The sequence below is a fragment of the Herpailurus yagouaroundi genome, unplaced genomic scaffold (assembly GCF_014898765.1).
Source record: "Herpailurus yagouaroundi ecotype Mexico unplaced genomic scaffold, PumYag 209, whole genome shotgun sequence".
Classification (NCBI taxonomy): Eukaryota; Metazoa; Chordata; class Mammalia; order Carnivora; family Felidae; genus Herpailurus; species Herpailurus yagouaroundi.
Genome location: NW_024412440.1, coordinates 183597 through 207286, shown reverse-complemented (window position 1 = coordinate 207286; position 23690 = coordinate 183597). Strand labels below are relative to the sequence as shown.

Sequence of the window (23690 nt, the reverse complement as noted above, 5' to 3'; positions counted from 1 at the left end):
ACACACACACACACACACACACACACACACACACACACACACACACACTATTAGCATAGTTAACATATAACACAAGCCAGTGCTTAGTGCTAAGTGTTAGTTCTGTACCTTACAGAAACTACTGAATCTCATAATGGCTGAATGACTCACCCAAGACAACTCAGCTAGTGAAGAAATGAGCAAAGGATTGAAAGCTGAGTCACTATTAATCCAAGGATCTCGTCTTCAAAGATGGACAACAAATGGAACCAAAACTATTAAGTTTTCATGAAGCCACAAAACTAGTCAAATGGATGAACAATTTTTTTAATGTTTAATACTTCATTTTAATAGTAAATACGGCCCAGAGTGTAAGTTAAACTTAGCAGAAACTTTGATCATAACAGATATTTTAAATGTGTAAAACTTTTTTTAATATAGCAGTGACTTACTTGGGTAGTATTCAACTAACCAAAATTATTAATTACTGAAATATATCTTCAGCATCCTTAGAAAAATGAGGGGAGCCACATGAACAATTCTACCTTGGATACAATATTAAGAAACAAACAACGCTCTCACCACCAAATCCAAAATATATTCTCTATGAAATTAAGTCCATCTCACGCTTTCCACCATGGGGATTTCTATTCTACATGATGATCCTAAGGTCCTCAAGTAACAAACATAGAATCAATCACTATGAACACGATGGTGCATTTGATAAGCCATTTAAACTAGGCCAACACAGTTTATCTAAAAGTCAACTAACACTGCAATCTGTTTAATATTCATGTCCTTATCTTCAGTCAACCAGAACACCTTACTTTCCAAGCATACTGGTAAACTGGAATTTGTTCTTTTAATTTCTAACAAATATATATATGTGTTTTACCTTTAAGAGATTGCATTGAAATATTACCCTCTGAGAAACATTCATATCCCTTCAAATTACTAATACGAGACCAAAGAAGTCCAAAATTGATGCCTAATATAAAAGCCTCTGTGCATATGGTCAGAAGTTGGTATTGAAAGCTGAAACGGTGAGAAAAAAACCAGTGCTGAACGGGGAAATTTTGAACAGGACCAATAATGGATCTTTTATGTAATTAAAATATAATATTAATACCAAACTTCAAGGAAATATTTCAATTGAGTTGAGAGAGACCAGTTAGTATACACAGATTATTTAAACACAAAAACATATGGCATGTGATACATGAAATGACTTCCAGAAAATACTAAATTCAATGAAACATAAAATGTGTCTTTCAAATAATGAATCAGATAGCCGGAGGAATTTCAGAAGTTTGACGAGGCAAAGCAGTGATGCTATAGATAGAACACAAGAGCAGTATTTTGCTGATAATGAATATTGTAGTTTTGAAACTTAAGTTTTAATCTTGTGACATATATACTAGTTAGGTTAAAAACACATTCATTATGAAAAGGTTGGATCATGTTATGCAAACACCATTAATAATCATAGTCACAGTTACCTGCTCAAAGTGAATAATTTCAATTGAAAACGTCATTTTTCCTAACTACCTGTTACATATTTAAACCAATTGTCTACCTACAACTCCAGATGTTAAGAGTATAAAATTCCCAGCAGCAGGTGAACACCTTAACAAGACAACACTGACAAGGAGTTAGTAAACAGGTGCAAGAGATTTTAAGTTTCTTATGTGCTTTTTCAATTACCTTGAATACATTTTTGAATTTGAGGAACAACACCTAAAAGGAAAAAATGAAAATTATATGGCACTGATACTGCGTGCCATTTGGATGAATTGTACCTCTCGTAGCAGCCTTATACACACCCTAGGAAAGCACAGATAGACAAAAGAATAAGTACCAAATAAATGCAATAAATACATTGCAAGGATAAGAAAGTGAAAAGGCAAAGAGTCCCTTGTCTATAGCAACTGCTCAATACAGTCAAAATGGAGAGACATATCAAAGAGTCCCTTTCCCTCTCTCCTCCCGTCTGTGGCTCCCTTTTTCTTGTCTCCTCTTCCCTCTTCAGCCTCCCCATCTCTGTCCCTTTTTCAGCTGTACTGACAGAGCAAGACTGCACAGCACCACTTACCTGTCGTCGTTTTGCCATCCTTGGTCCCCTAGCAGCAAATCCCGAAACCTGTACCTGGGAGGCAGAGGAGGCACTTCGCTCTCCAAATCAACCATCCTTCCTCAAAGAGTGGGAAACAGAAAACGACGAACAGAGGAGTGGAGGGAGAGAAAAAGAAAATTCTGCGGAGTAGAGGGAGGGGACTAGCAAGATGCGTGGTCCGGAGAGGGACGGGGAAGGGGAAGGGGCCTGGGAGAGGGAGGGGTCCGCTCCGAGCCGGAAGCTGAGGCTGAAAGGGGGCTGGATCCTCTCTCCCGAGGGTGTGATGGGGATGATGCAAACCGAGCCCAGGAGCAAAAGTCTGGCTCTGACAAGAATCTACGCTGCCAAGGAACCGCCCCCAGGCTCGGCACCGCCTCTGGTCCCCAGGACTCGGGGGAGGCGGGAATGCAAAAGTTACTTCGCGGAAAAAAACAAAAAACAAAAACGAAAGCGCGCGGTGCCTAGAAAGAGGGGAGGGGGCGTGCGCGCTGCAGGCTGGGGAGGCACTTTCCTAAAAGGCGGGTCGAGGAGCCTCCTCCGAGGGCAATCCCGGCAGCGGGTCCCCGCGCGGGCGTGCACGCGGCACAGGCAGGAGCCGGCGAGAGAGGGACCGTGCGTTTGGTCCCAGCCGCGGCCAACCCGGCTCTCCCCGCCAGAGCCGTCGCAGCTGCCGCCGGGGGCCGAGCCAATGAGACTCCCCCTCATTAGCATAACACCGTGACGGCACGGAGGTGCCTTGGGGACAACCAATGGGGGCGAGCCTAATTAGAGGATTCCCGGGCTCGAGACCCTTCTCAGGGAGGCGGGGGCCGCCGGGTGTGGGGAGTGTTCCCAGGGGCCGCACGCGCTTTCGCGGGGCTCGCCTTCAGCTCCGGTGAGCGTGGTGGAGAGTGCACGTTCGTGGAGAGGGAATCCCCGCTCTCAGTCCCAGGAAAGTCCTTTTTTTTTTTTTTTTTCCCCCTCTCCTGGTCTGAAAGAAAGAAAGGTGTTTCCCGGATTCTGGAAAAGAATGTAGGGCCACTTTAGGCCGCTGAAGAGGAACATTCAGATGATGGCTGGGAAAGCACATGGAAACGCATGGAGGATTATGTTAGTAGCAGTGTCACATTACTGTTGCTGCTGCTAGTATTGCTGTGGGCTTCCAGGTTGCGTGGCCTTGCCTTTGGAGTGCCCCTCGTAGTGACCCACCCAGTCAGAGGAAGAAGTGAACCCATGAGTCCAGAGTTGGTTTTTCAGTATCAGCTGCTGCTTATGAGAACCTTCCTGTACAAGCCCTAGGTCTGCATACAGTTCTTCCGCCTAGCACTGATTTCTTTAGGATGCACACAGACGCTCAGTACCTAACCACCTGAGAGGCACTGGGCCTGAAGACACAGAAGACCACCCCCACGCCCCCACCCCGTGCCCTCAAGAATCTCATGCTTTGCTTGGAGGAGCAAGCTTATAGATGAAGTGATACAGTATGAGACACAGTAATCAAACAGCATATAACGAGATTTGGAAATCTCAGTGAGATAACATACTTATTCATGGAGGGGTCCAGGAAGACGTTGAAAGTGAAGCAAACCTATACTCGTTTGCAACCTACTTAAGGTAAGGGAGGAAAGCAGTGAAGCGAGCTGGGAGAATGGGAAGAGGAGGGCAAAGTGATTTTAAAAACAACTGTTTGGTTTATTCAGGAGACAATAGTTAATTTGGTATGATTAATTCTCCACATAGTGGAGGGTTTAGACACAATGTTGGAAATGCAAGACGAAATCAGCAAAAAAGATAGTATCACATAAAATAGGATGAGTACCTAAACCTGAGGAATCACGGTGGAAATAAAGTGGTCATAGCCTGTGTATCAGTCTTCAAAATCCTGAACACTCTTGCAGACCCAGCTCAAATGACACATCCTCTATTAGATTTCCTGATTCTTCCAGCAAATCATGGTGCCTTCTTCCTCTGAAAACTTCATACCCCTTGTGAGTATTTTGCTTTTAGTACTTACTAGATTCTGGCCTGCTCCCCTGCCTCTGGCTTATCTTTCTAACACGTATTTTGAAAATAGCAAAATCACAGCGAATCTGTGTTGAGATGCATTAAAAGCTTTTAAGCCTAGAATATTAATATTTTTACACATTTGCTGTAGCCCCAGAATTATGCATTTGTTTATGCTTCTTTGGCATGAACTTTGGTAATCACTTTGCAGAATGGGAAAATTACATCACTACATTGTTAGTTTGTGGCAGGTGGGGAGGAGGGGAAACTAAATATCTGATTTATATTTGGGAACTTATCATCTTCCATTAAGATTACTCTATGAATTTTATTTTTTTTAATATTCCACGTTAATATTTTTATTATAATAGTCTGCCTTTATATATTTGGCATAAGTCCAAAATATTTGATAGCAGTAACAGACTCAGAGGCACTAAAAAAGAAAAAATTAGCTATTGAGTATTAGACTCCTGAGAAACTGGAGGTTAGTGGGTAAAGCCACATTATACTTTTTGAAAAGCTGTGCACCCTTATTTTATTGTCACAGTCTTAATTATTTGGCTTCCAAGTGCCCAGATAACATTTTAGGAGGAAGCAAATGCACTATAAAGAGAAAAAAAGTAAATAAGTAAAAACCTGCTCAGCCAATACTGCCATAGCCCAGCTGTTCAGGATACAAATGGTACAGGGGACTCTGTACCATTTGAAGCCAGATCAATTGGAGACTGCTCCATTAATGATACACTGATGTTCTGTTTGCCTTCACGTTGTCAAAGTGAAGACTTACACTTCCAAATTTAGGAAAATTCTAAAAATAATGCAATATAAAAACCACTATCCTGACATTCTTACAATTAAGTAATATTTGGGCACTGAAACTTAAACTTGTAATTGAAAGATTCTTTTGCTCTTCTTTATATTTTCTTTTCATTTTCTTTAAGCAGACTTTTATTTTGTATCATTAATTTTGACTTTTAGTTCTCCCACCTGTCTTTCTACACTTCTATTCTTTTTTTTTTCATGTCATGTCATGTCATTTCCTGCTGTTAAAAGATATTTTCCACTCTCACTGTTTTATCTTGGTTTCTTTTTTCACTGTGCTCTCTTAATATCCCATTTCATAAACTCTTTTTCTCTGTGTGTGTATGAAAGCTTTCATTCTACCATAACATGACATTTGATTTTTAGAAACAATTTTAAATGTGGTTCTGTACATTACACTTTTGCACCATACTCACTGGTGTTCTTAAGCCCCCTAATCAACATCTAGTGTAGATCAGAGCAATAGACTAGTTTGGTCCACACTAACAAAAGAGTACTCACCAAAAATCTTCTGGTCTATTATTGCTGATGGACTAGAAAGTATCAAGAATGAGGATTAAGAAGAAGTCTGATTCTCTAGATTAAACTTTTTTTCTAAAAAATACATTTGAGAATATCTTCTAGTTTCTTCCCTTTTTTAATAGGAAAAAATTCTTAAATCTCTGATTTCTAGTACATTGATTAATTATGCTAACATTTAACTATTAAAAGAAAAGATTCATTCCCATGAGTGAAGACTAATTCTATTAACAAAAAGTAATTTACTGATAATTTTCTTGTGAATAATGAACATAGTTGGAATTATAGAATATGAGGGGGGGTTGTCTAAAACTGAAAAGCATGTGCATATTACATATATCATTTTTATGACAAAATTCTCAAAACTATCAATGATTATATCTACTTACCTTGTAAAAGCTATTTGAAAGTGAATTTTGGGGCGCCTGGGTGGCTCAGTCGGTTGAGCGTCTGACTTCAGCTCAAGTCATGATCTCACACTCCATGAGTTCGAGCCCCACGTCAGGCTCTGTGCTGACAGCTCAGAGCCTGGAGCCCACTTCAGATTCTGTGTCTCCCCCTCTGTCTGCCCCTTCCCTGCTCATACTCTGTCTCTCTCTGTCTCAAAAATAAATAAAAACATTAAAAAAAAAAGAAAATGAATTTTAAAAAGAAAAAAAGCAACTTTATATATGTTAAACTACCCACTTCATAGATGCTTCGAGGCACCTATCTATGGAGGCAGAAAAAGATAGCATACTCCACATCTATTCTGATAGCATCATTTAGCTATAAAACAATATCTCAGTGTAAAGAACACATTCAATTCTTTTTTAACAAATATTTATTTAGTAGTTACTATGATTTGAACTTCTCATGGTCTAATTGGTGAGAGGAGGGAGAGTACATGGGGGAGAACAGACTATCCAGTAGCCACACAGGAATGTGATAGGTCACATTAGCAATTAGTGCTGGCTGCTCTGTTGCTATGGAGCACATAGAGACATCTAATTCTGGGTTGGGGAAATCAGTGAAGGCTCTCTGGAGGAGCTGGCCTCTAACTAAGGATGAAAAAAATGAGTGAATGAGTAAGGTGGAGGCCAAAGCAGCAGCAATAAACAGGTACAAATAATTAATATAAGAAAGCAAAGTCAGGGGCACCTGGCTGGCTCAGTTGGAAGAGCATGTGACTCCTGATCTCTGGGGTCATGAGTTTGAGCCCCACCCAAACTTGAGTTTGGGTGTAGAGATTACTTAAAAATAAAAGGATACACTTTAACAAAAAAAAAGAAAGCAATGGCAGATTCTAGCAAATGCAAAAGTATCATGTAGTTGGAGCTCAGTGGGGATGCCTCCATGGGGAGGGAGCAGAAATGGAGGGAGAGAACTCATCAAGAAGCTTAGCAACGATTTACTAAGAACCACATCTGGAGAGGCTTTCCAGACCATGCCAACAAGTTTTGGTTTTAATTTGAAGACAGTGACGAATATTTTGAGGACTTTAGGTAAGTGACAAAGATCACCATGGTAGCTGTGTATATAATTGATTGGTGAGGAGGACAAGACTGGAAGAATGGAGACCATTTATGAGGTATTCAGTATTTCAGGTGAGCTTTGCCAGTAGTCTGAAGGGAGGCAGTGGTTACAATGCAGATGGAAAGTAGAGGACAGATCTATAGGAAATTAAGAAGACAGTATTGACAGGACTTGGTAAGTGAGAGACTGTGAAAGTTAGTGGAGAGTGAAGAATCAATGATACTTTCTAGGCTCCTAGGATGAGTAAATAGGTGACAAGTAATACTGTCAGGCAAGATGGGAATACAGAAATAGGTTTGAGAGAGAAAATGATTACACTTTGAGCCATCAGCAAAAGGTCACATGGGAAGTAAAGAGAGTTTGAATATACGGGTCTTAATAACAGGAGCAAATTTTTGTCCAGAGATACCAAATTAGGAAGCATCCATATAAATGTGGCTGTTGCAACAGAGAAAGGATAAATACACCTGGCCCTTCGTACTGTGAGAAGAGTCAGGCAGAGACTGAGCCCCAGAAAGGTGCCTGGGGAGAAGTGATGGATTAGGCACACAGCCAGAGGGAATACAGGTTCTACCACCAGAGTAAAGAGACATGTGTTTCTCTATTTTCTTGATTAGTTTTATTCTGTGACCCTTGATTCAAGCTCAAATAGATTCTATCTACAGGAAGAAAAATGTAACAAAGCCTGTCCTATATTCTAAGCATGTCCAGCTACATGAGCAGAATCATTTTTATTTCAGTAACATTGAAAAGAAGCAGTAAAAAGAAAATGAAAAGGCAGAATACCATACTCAATTCACAAATTCCACCTGAAGAAAGCACAGGTAAGTTGTATAAGGGAAGGCCATTTGGAGGTTTATGAAGATATGCCAACATGTAACATGATCCACCCAATACTTCTAGTGTTTTTTTTTTGTCATTCTAGAAATAAAACTTGTCTGAAAGGTAAAATTTGTATGCAAACCTTACAATGGAAAGCTGTCAGGAGACAGTTGACATTTTATTAATAGGAATGTCCTTTGTGATCTTCCTCCTTGCTTCCTTTCCATTTCTCATAGCTCCCTCTAAATGCACATCTTATTCAGCATCATTCTTAACAGTAACACATACCTCCATTTATCTGTGTCTAAACCCTCTTCACTGGACTGAAGTTTTGGAGGGAAAATACAGAGCCAGAGGGAGAATTACTTAGCGCCAAATGTACTTCAATAATGTTGAAGCATGTTCTTGCACAGTAATCCAGGAATAACACCCACATCATTCTTCTACATACTATATATGTAAATATATATTTGGTGAGGAAAAAATCTCCAGCAGTGTTTGGAAAACTCCAGTTTTTATCTTGGATCCTTATGTTGCTAGGGTCCCAAATCCTGCTTATTGATAGATTAAAGGAGGCACCCTGTTCATGAATCCCTCTACCCTGACCTTTGTCATCTCCTAGCCTGCTAAAGCAAGGAATGACAACTACCACTTTGCCTTTTTCACAGTAATTGTCAATTAGTTGATGACTGTCTAGTGAGTGAATGAGAAGCTTCACATATGAATGGATTAGGTCATATCTTGGTCAAGCATCAGAATGTGAAATATTACAAAATTAATAGCTACAGTGTGAGTAACTACTATGTGCCCTATATTATGTCAGGACCTTTACAACAGTTCCAAAACTAAGTAACATTGTCCATATTTAAAAGATGGGATGAGATGCTATCATCCAGCTACAAGGTGCCAAGACTCAAAACCTTGACTTTATGACTTCCAAGTGCATACACTTCCCAGTATAACTGAAAGGGAAGGTTTATAGTCAATACTAGTAAGTATGTTTACCAATTAGTAACCTAAATTACAAAATAGAATTATAAGATTGCCCTATTAATACCCTACTAATCCACTTTACTTCTTTTCCACCTGGGGCCTTCCCAACACTCATATTTCCTGATCTTCCTCCCTTCTTCCCAGGACTGCCTCGTAACTTCTTTGTCACTTCATCAGAGAAGATTTCCCTAATCACCCAACACAAAGATGACACCTAGTCACTCTCTGTTATATCAAACTATTATATCACCAATTTCAATGATCTCTTAAAAAGATTATCTAATTTTGTGTTTATTTCTTTGCTTTCTTTTTTCCTTGTTCCTCTACTCTCAGCACTATGCAAACTCCATAAGGGCAAAGACCTTGTCAGCACAATGAATAGTGCCTAGTGTAATAGTATGGACTTGACAACAAAGTTTTCTGAGTGATACAAAATAAGAAAGGAAAGTAAGGAGAGGTTAAAAAAAAAAGGAAAAAAGACTTGTTCAAGTAATCACCTAGATTTTTTCCATTCCAATCTAGGAAAATTGCATTGCACTTTTAGATATTAGTTTTAAAAGATTGTATATGTATCCGTGTGCATGTGTCATACTAAACTAAGTAAGGCATGCAAAGTTAAAAAGCATTTGTCAGAGCCTTATAGATAGGTATAGTCGGCTCTTTCTCATGCAAGGTTTGATTTGAGAGATAGGAATGTTTTCATGAAGGAAAAAAAGCACTTAGGGTATGGTCATAATAATTGAAATGGTTTTACTTGCATTGAGGTATTGTCATTACTCTTTACTGATCCTTCTTATTTAGAAATTTAATTTGTAAGGAGGAAAACTTGAGATTATTTCTGTAGTATTTCTATAATAGGTCAACAACTTATACAATCACTGTCTGTTTGTTCCAGTATTTAAAATGACCCCAGACTCTTTAGTTTAAAATGTATAGTAATTAGACAGTATTTTATATTAATGGAATAGATATTCTTCTCATTTCGAAGATGGTTAAACAGAGGCAAAAGAAAGCTAGAATAAGTCACTCAGTAGCCATTTCAGTATACATGATATGGAAGTCCAGTTTTTCTGATTATTATGCAGTATCCCTGGGCCACAAGCTAACAATAGTTTTCATTGCAAATAACATGATGGTGGAATCACAGTGCATAATCACAAGTCAAAAAAACTAGAAAACTCTCACAGTTTTCTTACAACAACATTAGATATATTGAGGTTACTGGCATATATTAATACATAAGATCCTTCACATTCATGTATTTTATTTATCTATATATGTTGTAAATATTAATTATATTACTTTTACATGCCAAATTTGTATTTTTCTTTATTTTCATATAGCTCACTACTTCAAGATATTAAATGGAGGCTCTGTGTTCATTACCATCTTGATTTGTACAGTTTGAGTGTACAAATTATGAAAAATGTGAGCATTTACTATATATTTTTTCTATTATACAAAAATAGAATGAAATTAAAAAGTACAAATACTGATACCAATGAAATGATGTTAGATATTCATACTTAAGAATCAAGAAAAGAGAGGAAATTGAGAGGCATGGCTGTAACCCGCAGCTGTTTAGCTCACTTGAACTTTCTCTTTTCAGTCTTCAGAAAAATACAAAATTATAGAATATGAGATATATCATTGAAGCTGAAGTATATGATTGAATAGGTTGATATGTAAAAGTGATATAGTATTAGTGATTTCACTTTTTCAAGCTTTTGTGATTGGACTACTTCATTTGACATGTTGCATGTATTATTGAAAAGTAGTTGGGGTACCTGGCTGGCTCATTCGGTAGAGCATGCAACTCTTGATCTCAGGGTTGTGAGTTCGAGCCCCACATTGGGTATAGAAATTACTTAAATCTTTTTTTTTTTTTTTAAATAAAGCAGTAAATTAGCATGTATCTCATGTTCCATGAAAATGCTACATTTTTGCCCTTAGATCACTTCAGTCTGAGGGGTACAAAAGCTGTACCCTACTTTTTACATACATACACACACAAATAAAATCTTAGTAAATCCTTTGCTGCAATTCCATTATTTAGGCTCTGAACTCCAGAAGTGAGTAGAGCTTGACCTAAAACCTACCCTTACTCTTTTGCCTTCCCTCACACCTGATCCCATTGCTTCCCAATCCACCCATCCACCTACCTAAAAAGCAGTATGCTTTGTGATCGGATATACATGTTCTAAATCTAGACTGCTTGGATTTAGATCCTGACACTGGCATTTATTAGCTGCTTGACCTTGAGCAGTTTATTCACTGTGCTTCAGTTTCCCTTCTGCAGAGTGGAATAATTAGGGTGCTTATTTTTGGAGGATAAAATCTATTAATATGTCTGAATATTTTAGAATGGTGTTCACCACATAGTTTGTCATTTTTATTACATGTGTTTTTCAAAATGTAGGCATCCACACATTTAGAAGTCTTTTTCTTAATATAAACTCATCCTTGGTGTTTAGCAACTAATGAATTTAATTATGCTTTTCAAATTTCACACAACTGGTTGAACAGCTCTGATTACCTTTTATGAGATAAACTAAAGTATGTATCCTCAGAGCAATTGAAACACCATAAATGTACCAATGTTACAAAGAAAAAAAAATTTGGCTGTTCAGTGATTCTTCTGAACTCGCATGGAAATAATAAAGATGGATAATCAGAAAAGTACCTTAAATATTCTCTAGTTAGAAGCCATGGAATGTAGGCATTTAAAATTAAAACAAGCATCTTGAATTATATTCACATGCAAAGCAGAAAAAAATATTCACCATATTGAGTTCAGATGCAACAAGCTGAACATGTGCCACAGAGCTAAATGAGTAATGCAATTTTTACACTGGGTCCACGCAAACTTTACAGTTGCAGAAAATACGGATATGGCAAAAAGCAATCTGGAAATGTCAGAGCCAAATCAATAATTAAGAGGAAAGTTCATCACCTCCTACTCAAATATCAATACAAACTATATTGAAATACTAATTAGTATGCAGAAATGCAATAATGATATTTATTGGGATTAACATTTTTAACAAGGCATTCACTCAGATTAGGAAACACAAATAAGAAACAACTCTAATTTGTCCTTTGCACTTCTGTTTCCTTTCTTTTTGCCTTCAGGCCTATGAGCTTCACTTGGGTGTAAGCTCTGGAAAAATCACCAAGTCGCACACTGTGATGCAGAAAAGCTGCATGCCATTAGATGTTAATGACCAGACAGCCAAAAGTGAGTTTTTCAACTAATTTCCTGATAACAGATTATTTTCCTAAGAGTTAACTTTGTATAAATTTTCTTAGGAGTTATAAATTGTATAAGGCCATGATTTCTCTATGACTTATCTGTTTTACCCAAGCAACACTTCAAAACTAATTTATCCATTGTTTAATATACTGGAACATGGGTCAAATGGGATCAAGACTGTTAAAATGATAAATCAAAAGACTTTGTTTCTTGAGGCATGTGGGTGGCTCAGCTGATTGAACATCCAACTTTTGATTTTGGCTCAGGTCAGGATCCCATGGTCATGGGATCAAGTCCTGCATCAGGACTTGAGCGTAAAGCCTGCTCAAGATACTCACTCCCTCTCCCCCACTTCCTCTCTCCCTGGCTTGTGTGCTCTCACTCCCTCTATTTCTATAAATAATAAATAAATAAATAAATAAATAATCTCTTTTTTTCACAAAAGGTTTGGTTTTTTAATTTCCCACCAATTGTCCTTCTTTCTCATTTTTCTTCAATGTTTAAAATCTCTTTTTGAGGATCATCTCCCTGGTAAATCCAATCACAGATGAAGGACTAGTGCCAAGTTCCTAGATGCAGCTCAGTCACTTAGAAAGAGCAAACTAGAAGGTAGGTCGTTTATTTATGCTGGAGTCATATGAGAGTTAATAAGTAGGAATGAATCAAATAGGAAAGAAAACACAAATTCCCAAGTCATCACTAAATAGCAATAATGATATCCATGTTAGATATATTGCAGAACCAGTTAGATAGAGTAATAGGAGTTACAGGAAGAACATTAAGGTCAATATGACATAATCCATATTAGTAGATTTTTAATTCTCAGAAAAGGAGATTTTGACACTATTAGTGAAGGCTATGGACAAAAATGTCCTGGTGTATTCCTTCCCATGTTCTTGATTATTAGTAGCAGAATACGTGATCTACAATGCCTTTTAAAATTAAAAAAAAAAAACTATTATCGCACATATGGAGAAATTCAGAGATAGACCAGTTTTAGCCAAGACAATATAATGAACTAATGATGCCACAAAAGACTTAGTTCCTCTACATTTAATTGCCTGGCCTTCCATGTCTCTCCCTGTGATTTATGATAATTGCAGAAGCTCTGAGGACTAGTTAATTCACTTCCAACAGAAATGAGAGCATCTTTAAACCTAAGATTCCCTGAAAAACTTGAAGCTACCAGAGTAAATACCATGAGCCATTGGTTTTTCAATCTGCAACTAAAGAATAAAGATCACTGAAACAAACCAGTCTTATGGTTTGTTCTTTCCCCTAATCCCTTTCAAAACAACACAGAACAGACTTCAGTGACTCTGCAACATGCTTAAAGTAGAAGTGTAAAATCTTTTTTGAGATCATGTTGCAATCAGGATATTGAGATAGTACATCCCAATCAGTTAATCATTGGACTTAACGTTTGGTCTACCAACATCCTGTTCTTGTATATAAAAGTCCTACTTTTTCTCATTTGATCGTGGTGTGATTCTACTACCCATTCTTACAAACTTGCGTGGGCATATGATCCAAATTTGGCTCAAGCAGTATGGACAATGGGAAAAAGGAATCTTTCACGTAGGATATCAGGAGCAAGAAATTCTCTTTCTGGTGGGGTTTCTAACTGGGAGCTCTATGTGTTCTTCACACAAACCATTTGAAAATAACCAGAACTTTGCAGAATAGCCAGTCAAAGATATCAATAAGTTCTCTTTTTACTTGAGATGTTTTGAACTGAATATCTATCACTTGTACCTGAAAAAACCCTAACCAATAAATATATGTATATCACATATGGCAATCTCCTCAATGGTGCTATGAATAATTACTTGTTTTTGGCCCAATATGAGAATAATTTCCTAATAAAACTAAGTGATATAATAACTTTCCATTTTATTTTTCATCAAATTCCCCTGTGGTTTGGATGCTAATTTTCAAATTACTGGCATGCACAAATATTCCATGTTCAGGTCCCCAATTTTACATTATACAGTAATTACACACCCACCACAAAGCACTTGATCCCTTAGAAAAATGTAAAGCATTTTAAAATAATGACAAGCTTTAAAAGATAAGTGATTAAAAATATTTTTACTGACCAGTTTTACACTTCAGTAAACTAAGCATTCTCCCCTTCTGTAATTTTATCCACTTTCTTATGAATGCCAGCTGAAACAACAATCTAATATTTAAAAAGTGAAGTATGCTATATATATCTTCAATGGGACTAGGAGATAGTCACCGCCCAAATTACAAACTCCAAATAGAAATTAAAAAAAAATTATTAGGGCCAAAATGACAGAAGTGTCAACAATAAGTACAAACTTCAAGAGATTCTTTAAATAGTGCCTCTGTCCCTCAGAGTAGATGGCACAACTCTGAAAGGATCAAAGAAAATTTACACGGGAGGTATGAGTGGAATATAGGTGCTTTAAAGCAAAGCTGATGAATGAGGGAAGGCTGAATAAGAAGCTACATAGATAAGTCATCTTTTCAGAAAGAGGACAAGAAGAGGGTCATCTTGGTGATAGCTAATCAAAGCCATACAAAAATAAATAACTACTAAATACATCATAGACACCTGGAGCTTAAGGCTTTCCTGTGAAAATTCCAAAGACTTTCTGCTCAACAGACATGAGAAAGATAAATGATGAGCAGAGCCTTTCCCTCATGAGATAACAAAACAGAGGTGGTGAAGGTTATGTCGTAAACTTCCAGCACTTCAGCTTTCATCCTTCACCCTTAATTAATTTCACAAATATTTGAACCAGACATACATGCCCTATTCAAAATTATTAAAAATCAGAAAGAAGTGACATACACATAGATTAAAAAATCAAACGAGTAGGAAAAGAGCAATGTAAGAAGAAAAAGGCATATAAAGAAAATACCACTAGAAGAAAGATACCATGAATCAAAAGATAGTTTCTACTTAACCAAGTCTTTTTGCATTCAAATGCATCAAATAAAACATGAAGACAAAACTTAGTAAGATTAGAAATATGAGATAAGATCATAGAGCTCAGAAAAATATGTGAGATAAAGCAATTCTAGAAGTCAAATCAGCATTAGAAGCAGTGTGTTCATAACATACACACATTTGTATTCTGTATTTTGGAGCATAACAATCTTGATAGAATCAAACAAAAGTTGAATTTAAAAACACTAAATGAAACAGATCTTACAAGGAGTCTGGGCATGATTTTGGATCCATCTTACTCTGGCATCTTTAGAGTATTCATCTGGACAGTTGAGCTCCTTAAAGACACCACTCCCTTCACTGTTCTCCCTGGAACAACAGAATAGATCCTGAGTCAAGGTCAGAAGGGGCAGGACAGTGTCAGGACTTGGGATTTCCATGCTATGTGACACGAGGACATAAGTGACAATCTTCAAGTCCCAACCTCCACTATAATAGAAAGTATAGTGGTGATTTGTGTGCAAAGGTTTAAAATCTTTAAAGTACCAAGTTCCTGGAAGTTTTCTCAGTTTTCCTGCACTCTCATGTGGATATAGAAGATAAGAATGCAGCCAAGCTGAGATCTTGATTATAGCTGGTGAAACTAAAGCAGAGAACCTAACTTCACCATGTGAAGACTGCTGACAAACTCAAACTGTGAGCAGGAGGATCTGAAGTCAGCTGACTATACACAGGTTGGACCTCAGTGGCTAGCACATTCAAGTTTACTCTCAAAAATTAAGTGGAGACAACAAGAGAGGTTCAAGGTACTGGAGCAGCATGGAAGCTCTCAGCTTGTCTCATCCCAGAATTGCAGGTAGATCAGTACCAAACCATTTTGCAAACCTAGGAAATTGATCTGAGGATTCACACAACAATCTGCATAGCTTGAGCCACAGAACTCAGCAGAAAGAGAAAAATTTATTTTTTTCATTTTTTAAATTTATTTTAACTTTTGAATTACTATTTTACTATATATTTTTATTTTTTATAAATTTTTATTTTATTTCACTTTATTTCATTTTATTCTTTATATACATTTTTTTAATTTTTAAATTTTTTCTTATTTTTTTCTTTCTTTTCTTTCCCTTTTTTTCTCTTTTCTATCAATTTTCTTTCAACAAGCAGGTCAAAACACACCTAGGATCTACCTCCCTTTATTTGATTTTTTTTAGCTTTTAAGTTTTATTTTTTATTTTATTAATTTTTTTTCTTCTGCTAAAATGACAAAATGAAGGGATTCACCCAAAAGAAAGAACAGGAAGAAATGACAGCCAGGAGCTTAATCAACACAGATATAAGCAAAATGTCTGAACTAGAATTTAAAACCATGATAATAAGAATACTGACTGGTGTTGAAAAAAAGCATAGAATCCCTTTCTGCAGAGATAAAAGAAGTAACTAGTCAGGACGAAATTAAAAGTGCTATAACAGAGATGCAATCTCAACAAGCTGCCACGGTGACCAGGATGGAGGAAGCAGAGCAGTGAATCAGCAAAATAGAAGACAAAATTATGGAGAATAATGAAGCAGAAAAAAAAAGAGAGAAAGGCAAAAGAGCACGATAAAAGACTTAGAGAACTCAGTGACTTATTAAAAAGGAATAACATCTGAATTATAGGAGTCCCAGAAGATGAAGAGAGAGAAAGGGTTATGTGAGCAAATTTTAGCAGAAAACTTTCCTAATCTGGGGAAGGACACAGACATCAAAATCCAAGAAGCACAAAGAACTCCCATTAAATTCAACAAAAACCAACCATCACCAAGGCATATCATAGTCAAATTCACAAAATACACAGACAAAAAAGAATTGTGAAAGCAGCAAGGGGAAAAAAAAGTCCTTAACCTATAAAGGAAGACAACTCAGGTTTGCAGCAGACCTATCCACAGAAACGTGGCAGGCCATAGAGGAGTGGCAGGATAATGTGCTAAATCGGAAAAATTTTGCAACAAAGAATTCTTTATCCAGCAAGGCTGTCATTAAGAATAGAAAGATAAAGAGTTTCCCAGGCAAAGAAAAACTAAAGGAGTTCGTGACCACTAAACTTCAGCCCTGCAAGAAATTTTAAGGGGACTCTTTAAGTAGAGAAAAGATGAAACAAAACAAAAAAGACAAAAAGCAACAAAGACTAGAAGGGCCAGAGAACATCAGCAGAAACTCCAACTCTATAGGCAACACAATGGCACTAAACTCATATTTTTCAGTATTCACTCTAAATGTCAATGGACTAAATGCTTCAATCAAAAGACATAGGGTATCAGAATGGATACAAAAACAAGACCCATCTATATATCACTTACTCATTTTAGACCAAAAGACACCTTCATATTGAAATTAAGGGGATGGAGAACCATCTACTATGCTAATGGTTGCCAAAAGAAAGCTAGAATAGCCTTACTTATATCAGGCAAACTAGATTTTAAATAAAGACTATAACAAAGATGAAGAAGGGCACTATATCATAATTAAGGGGTCTATCCACCAAGAAGATCTAACAATTGAAAAATTTATGCCCCCAACATGATGGAACCCAAATATATACATCAATTAATCACAAACATGAAGAAATTCATTGATAATAATACCATAATAGTAGGGAACTTCAACACCCCACTTACAACAATTGACACATCATGTAAGCAGAAAACCAACAAGGAAACAATGGCTTTGAATGGCACACTGGACCAGATGGACTTAACATATATTCAGAACATTTTATCCTAAACCAGCAGAATACACATTGTCAAGTGCACATGTAACATTCTTAAGAATAGATCACATACTGTGACACAAATCAGCCCTCAACAAGCACAAAAAGATGGAGATCATACCATGCATATTTTCAGACCACACTATGAATCTCGAAATAAACCACAAGAAAATATTTGGAAATACCATGAATACTTGGAGATTAAAGAACATCCTATAAAGAATGAATGAGTTAACCACGAAATTAAAGAGGAAATTAAAAAGTACATGGAAACCAAAGACGATGAAAGCACAAGAGTCCAAAACCTGTAAGATACAGCAAAGACAGTCATAACAAAGAAGTATATGGCAATCCAGGCCTTCCTAAAGACAGAAGAAAGGTCTCAAATACACAACCTAACCTTACACCTAAAAAAGCTACAGCAAATAAATCCCAAAACCAGAAGACAGGAAATAATAAAGATTAGAGAAAAATCAATAATATCAAAATAAAAAAAAACACAGTAGAACAATGAAACCAGGAACTGGTTCTTTGAAAGAATTAACAAAACTGATAACCGTCTAGCCAGACTGATCAAAAACAAAAAAGGAAAGGACCCAAATAAATAAAATCACAAATGAAAGACGATAGATCACAACCAACACCGCAGAAATACAAACAAAAATAAGAGAATATGTCAACAATTATATGCCAACAAATTGGACAATCTGGAAGAAATGGAAAAATTCCTAGAAACATATAAACTACCAAACTGAAACAGGAAGAAGTGGAAAATTTGAACAGACTCATAACCAGTAAAGAAATTGAATCAGTAATCAAAAACCTCCGAACAAAAAGAGTCCAGGACCAGAGGGTTTTCCAGGGGAATTCTACCAAACATGTAAAGAAGAGTTAACACCTATTCTCTTGAAGCTGCTCCAAAAAATAGAAATGGAAGGAACTTACAAACTCATTATACAAGCCAGCATTACTTGATTCCAAAACCAGACAAAGACCCCACTAAAAAGGAGAACTAGAGACCAATTTCTCTGATGAACATGGATGCAAAAATTCTCAACAAAATACTAGCAAATCAGATCCAACAATACATTAAGAGAATTATTCACCACAATCAAGTGGTATTTATTCCTGGGATGCAGGGCTGGTTCAATATATGCAAGTCAATCAATGTGATACATCACATTAATAAAAAGGATAAGAACCACATGATCCTCAACACACATAGTGTTGGAAGTCCTAGCCTCAGCAATCAGACAACACAAAGAAATAAAAGGCATCCAAATCAGCAAGGATGAAGTCAACCTTTCACTCTTTGCAGATGACATGATACTCTATGTGGAAAACCCAAAAGACTCCACCAAAAGCTGCTAGATTTCAGGAAAATCACAGGATATAAAATCAACGTACAGAAATCGGTTGCATTTCTGTACACCAATAAATGAAGCAGCAGAAAGAGAAATCAAGGAATCGATCCCATTTTTAATTGCACCAAAAACCATAAAATACATAGGAATAAATAAATCTATACACTGAAAACTATAGAAAGCTTAGGAAAGAAATTGAAGAAACCACAAAAAAATGGAAAAATGTTCCATGCTCATGGATTAGAAGAACAAATATTGTTAAAATGTTGATACTACCCAAAACAATCTCTATATTCAATGCAATCCCTATCAAAATAACACCAGCATTCTTCACAGAGCTAGAACAAATAATCCTAAAATTTGTATGGAACCAGCAAAGACCCCAAATAGCAAAGCAATCCTGAAAAAGAAAGCCAAAGCTGGAAGTATCACAATCCCCAGATTTCAAGCTGCATTACAAAGCTGTAATTATCAAGACAGTGTGGTATTGGCACAAAAACAGACACATTGATCAATGGAACAGAATAGAGAACCCAGAAATGGACCCACAAGCATATGGCCAACAAAGCAAGAAAGAATATCCAATGGAAAAAAAGACAGTCTCTTCAACAAATGGTGTTGGGGAAGCTGAAGCAACATGCAGAAGAATGAACCTGGACCACTTTCTTACACCATACACAAAAATAAACTCAAAATGTATGAAAAACCTAAATGTAAGACAGTAAGCCATCAAAATCTTAAAGGAGAAAGCAGGCAGTAACCTCTTTGACCTTGGCCGCGGCAACTTCTCCCTTGACATGTCTCCAGAGGCAAGGGAAACAAAAGCAAAAACGAACTTTTGAGACCTTATCAAGATAAAAAGTTTCTGAACAGTGAAGGAAAGAATCAGCAACACTAAAAGGCAACCGACAGAATGGAAGAAGATACTTGCAAATTACATATCAGATAAAGGGTTAGTATCCAAAATCTATAAAGAACTTATCAAACTCAACACCCCAAAAACAAATAATCCAGTGAAGAAATGGGCAAAATGCATGAATAGATACTTCTCCAAAGAAGACATCCAGATGGCTAACAGATATGAAAAATGCTCAACATCACTCATCATCAGGAAAATACAAATCAAAACCATAATGAGATACCACCTCACACCTGTCAGAATGCCTAAAATGAACAACTCAGGCAATGGCAGCTGTTGGTGAGGATGTGGAGAAAGAGGAACCCTTTTGCACTCCTGGTGGGAATGCAAACTGGTGCAGCCACTCTGGAAAACAGTATGGAGGTTCCTCAAAAAACTAAAAATAGAACTACCCTATGCCCCAGCAATTACACTACTAGGTACTTATCCAAAGGATACAGGCGTGCTGTTTCGAAGGGGCACATGCACCCCAATGTTTAAAGCAGTGCTATTGACAATAGCCAAAGTATGCAAAGAACCCAAATGTCCATTGAGTGATGAATGAATACAGAAGATGTGGTATATATGCACAATGATATGTTAGTTGGCGATCAAAAAGAATGAAATCTTGCCATTTGCAACAACATGGATGGAACTAGAGTGTATTATGCTATGTGAAATAAGTCAGTCAGAGAAAGACAAATATATGACTTCACTCATATGTGGAATTTAAGATACAAAACAGATGAATATAAGGGAAGGGAAGCAAAAATAATATAAATACAGAAAGGGAAACAAACCATAAAAGACTCTTAAATACAGAGAACAAACTGAGGGTTGCTGGAGGGGTGTCATGTGGGAAGGATGGGCTAAACAGGCAGGGGGCATTAAGGAGGACACTTGGGATGAGCACTGGGTGTAATATGTAAGCGATGAACCACTAAATTCTATTCCTGAAATCGTTATTACACTATATTTTAACTAACTTGAATGTAATTTAAAAAGTAATAATAAATAATAATTTAAAAGAAATTACCAAGTTACTGAAATTCAATAAAATGTTCTTATTAATAAAAAAACAAAGATCAAATCATAGATATTGAAGATAAGGGAAATTCAATATATGCATAATTATTGTTACTGAATGTGAGAACAGAATATACATTCAACAATACCAATTATGAGAACAGAACACGGTAATACATGAACATAGAACACGTATTTTAAAATCCAAAGGTTTGCAGCCATACCACCCTGAAAATGCCCTATCTTGTCTAAAATCCAAAGGTTTGCTATAAGCATACTTTCCCGAAAAGAAAAAATGCCTTATTTATAGGTTAAAAGTGCATATTGATATTCTAGGAAAAGTTGATCAATAGCAATAAAACTAAGAAAAATACTAGGCTGAAAGAAGCTGAATCAATAGACAAGTTATGAGCATTGATAAAAAGTTCAAGATTGCCGTATGTAAGATAAACTTGCACAATCTTTTCTGAATAAAGGACACCTGGTTATGGGCCACCTGGGTGGCTCAGTCAGATAAGTGTCTGACTTCATCTCAGGCCAAGATCTCATGGCTTGTGAGTTCGAGCCCCATGTCAAGATCTATGCTGACAGCTCAGAGCCTGGAGCCCGCTTTGGATTCTGTGTCTCCCTCTCTCTTTCTCTGCCCCTCACCTCCTCATGCTCTGTCTCTCTCTCCTTCAAAATAAATAAACATTATTATTTTTTTTAAAAGGACACCGGTTAAAATTAACGGGCCAATCACATTGGGAAAAATCTGTCATTACAATATCTAAAACCAATGAGCGTTAATTTAGAATATGTAAATAATATATAAGAAATGTCTTCATATCAACAACAAAAGCTATGACTTCCCAAGAAAACAAAAAAGGTTGATAAGAATATGAATATAGGAAGAAATGTTTACACATATTATAACTAAAGAAATGTAAGTTAAAACAATAGTGAGATAAAAGGATGTAGGAATCCTTATGTACTGTGTGGGAATGTAGACTGGTGTAGTCATTCTGGACAACATCTTTCAGTATGAAATTATATTTGGTATACATTAGATTTTAGGGCCAGCAATATAGCTCCAGAAGTTTTCATAATCATCCATAAGGAAATAGTATAAAGAGGGATGTTATGTCATTTGATGGGGTAGCAAGAAGTTGGAGCAATGTAAGTGGTGATTGTCACTGAGGAAAGAACTTACCTGTGATAGGTACACGTTATGGAAAACTATGTGGCAATACATAGATAAACATAGACAGATCCTGCTATATAATGCTGAGTACAAAGAATTAAGAACTAATGTGAGATCTACAGGAGAAAAAATGTGTACAAAAATGTGAAATACACATTTATGTTTTAGAAGAGAATGTCCAAATAAATGTTTACCCATCAAACATTTTAACATGTTAGGCAATTGGGAGGAGGGAAAGAGAAACAGGAGGGGTAGTGGCAATAAGAGAGTAAGTAAAAACAAAATGAAAGGAGGAAGGGGACTTTGAGCTAGAGAGTAAGATTATCTCCACTGCTTCTGATGTTATATTACTACAAAATATATGTTAAAAATGATTAGTAAAAAAGATAAATGATATTGAAAATATTGAATTCCAAAGACAGATGAAGAATTCCACAAAGATAACATTCTATTTCTGAAGCAGGGATAATTTCATTCAGTACTAATTCTTCATATATGTTATAAATAATCATGTGTAGGTATTAAATGATGAATAAAAATGAGAGGAGGATGGAAAAAATCTATATATCTTTGTGTATGAGTCTAGAAAAAAAGCTGTTGAATAGTATAAAACTGTTAAATGGTTTATCTCAAACTACATTGCATTATCACTACAAACCCACTAGAAATTACTAAAATGAAAACATCAGATGACATTGAGTACTGAGAAGGATGTGGAGAAACCAGAACTCTCATTTATTGCTGATAGGAATGGACACTTCTTTAGGTAACTCTTCAGCAGAATCTACTAAATCTTAACATACGCATACCCTACAATTCAACAATTCCATTCCTAGGTATATACTTAAAATATTTATATACGTGTGTACCAGAAGACATATGATGTATAAAAATGCCCAGCAACACTATTTGTAATGGTAAAACAAAAAGCCCAAATACCTATTAACCATTGAATGGATAGATAAACTGTGGTTTAGTCACACACTAAAAGTACACACGACAACACACATGTTTCACATACATTTCAGTAATCAAAAAGAACAAAGTACGACCACCCACAACAATGGTGATGAATCTCACAAATATAAAGTTGAGTGAAAGAAGCCAGGAAAGAATAGTGTATGATACCATTTATATAGTATACAAAAATACTCTGACATTAGAAGTCAGGAGAGTGAAGAGGGATGTAAGGTATGCTAATCGTTGTTTGTTTAATAGTTTCATGGGTCCTGTGTGGTTATAATTAATGTTCATCTGTATATAGTACTTCAATTAAAAGTTTTTCCAAAAAGGCCTTGCTAAATAAGCTTACAATCAGTAACCTATGGTTAGAAAAACAAGTATTGTTAAAACAGCAATGAGTCAAAATTTAACCATTCTTTTCACAAAAGTACAATCATGTATGCCTTCAGGCATGGAAATAAAGTCTACTTTCAAGTTGCTCACAAAACCTAATTCAAATGTGACTGTTGAAAATATACATGCCTCTTTTCACTTGATATTACATTATCTGTAAACAAATGCTTTTATTGATAAAAACTGTATAAACT

At 36.4% G+C, this 23690-nt stretch overlaps 1 protein-coding gene across 11 annotated transcripts in view; it reads right to left on the bottom strand.

Moving 5' to 3' along the window:
* The window catches only part of KCNT2 (potassium sodium-activated channel subfamily T member 2), a 361485-nt gene extending 358766 nt beyond the window's left edge, over window positions 1-2719 (bottom strand). For all 11 annotated transcript variants that reach the window (XR_005784134.1, XR_005784135.1, XM_040453583.1 and 8 more), the window contains exon 1: window positions 2072-2719. Coding sequence is in view for 9 of the 11 variants with exons in the window: in XM_040453583.1 (XP_040309517.1) it covers window positions 2072-2166 (95 nt within the window). In the remaining 2 variants the exon portion in view is untranslated. The remainder of the gene's footprint in view (window positions 1-2071) is intronic.
* Window positions 2720-23690: the final 20971 nt, after the last annotated feature.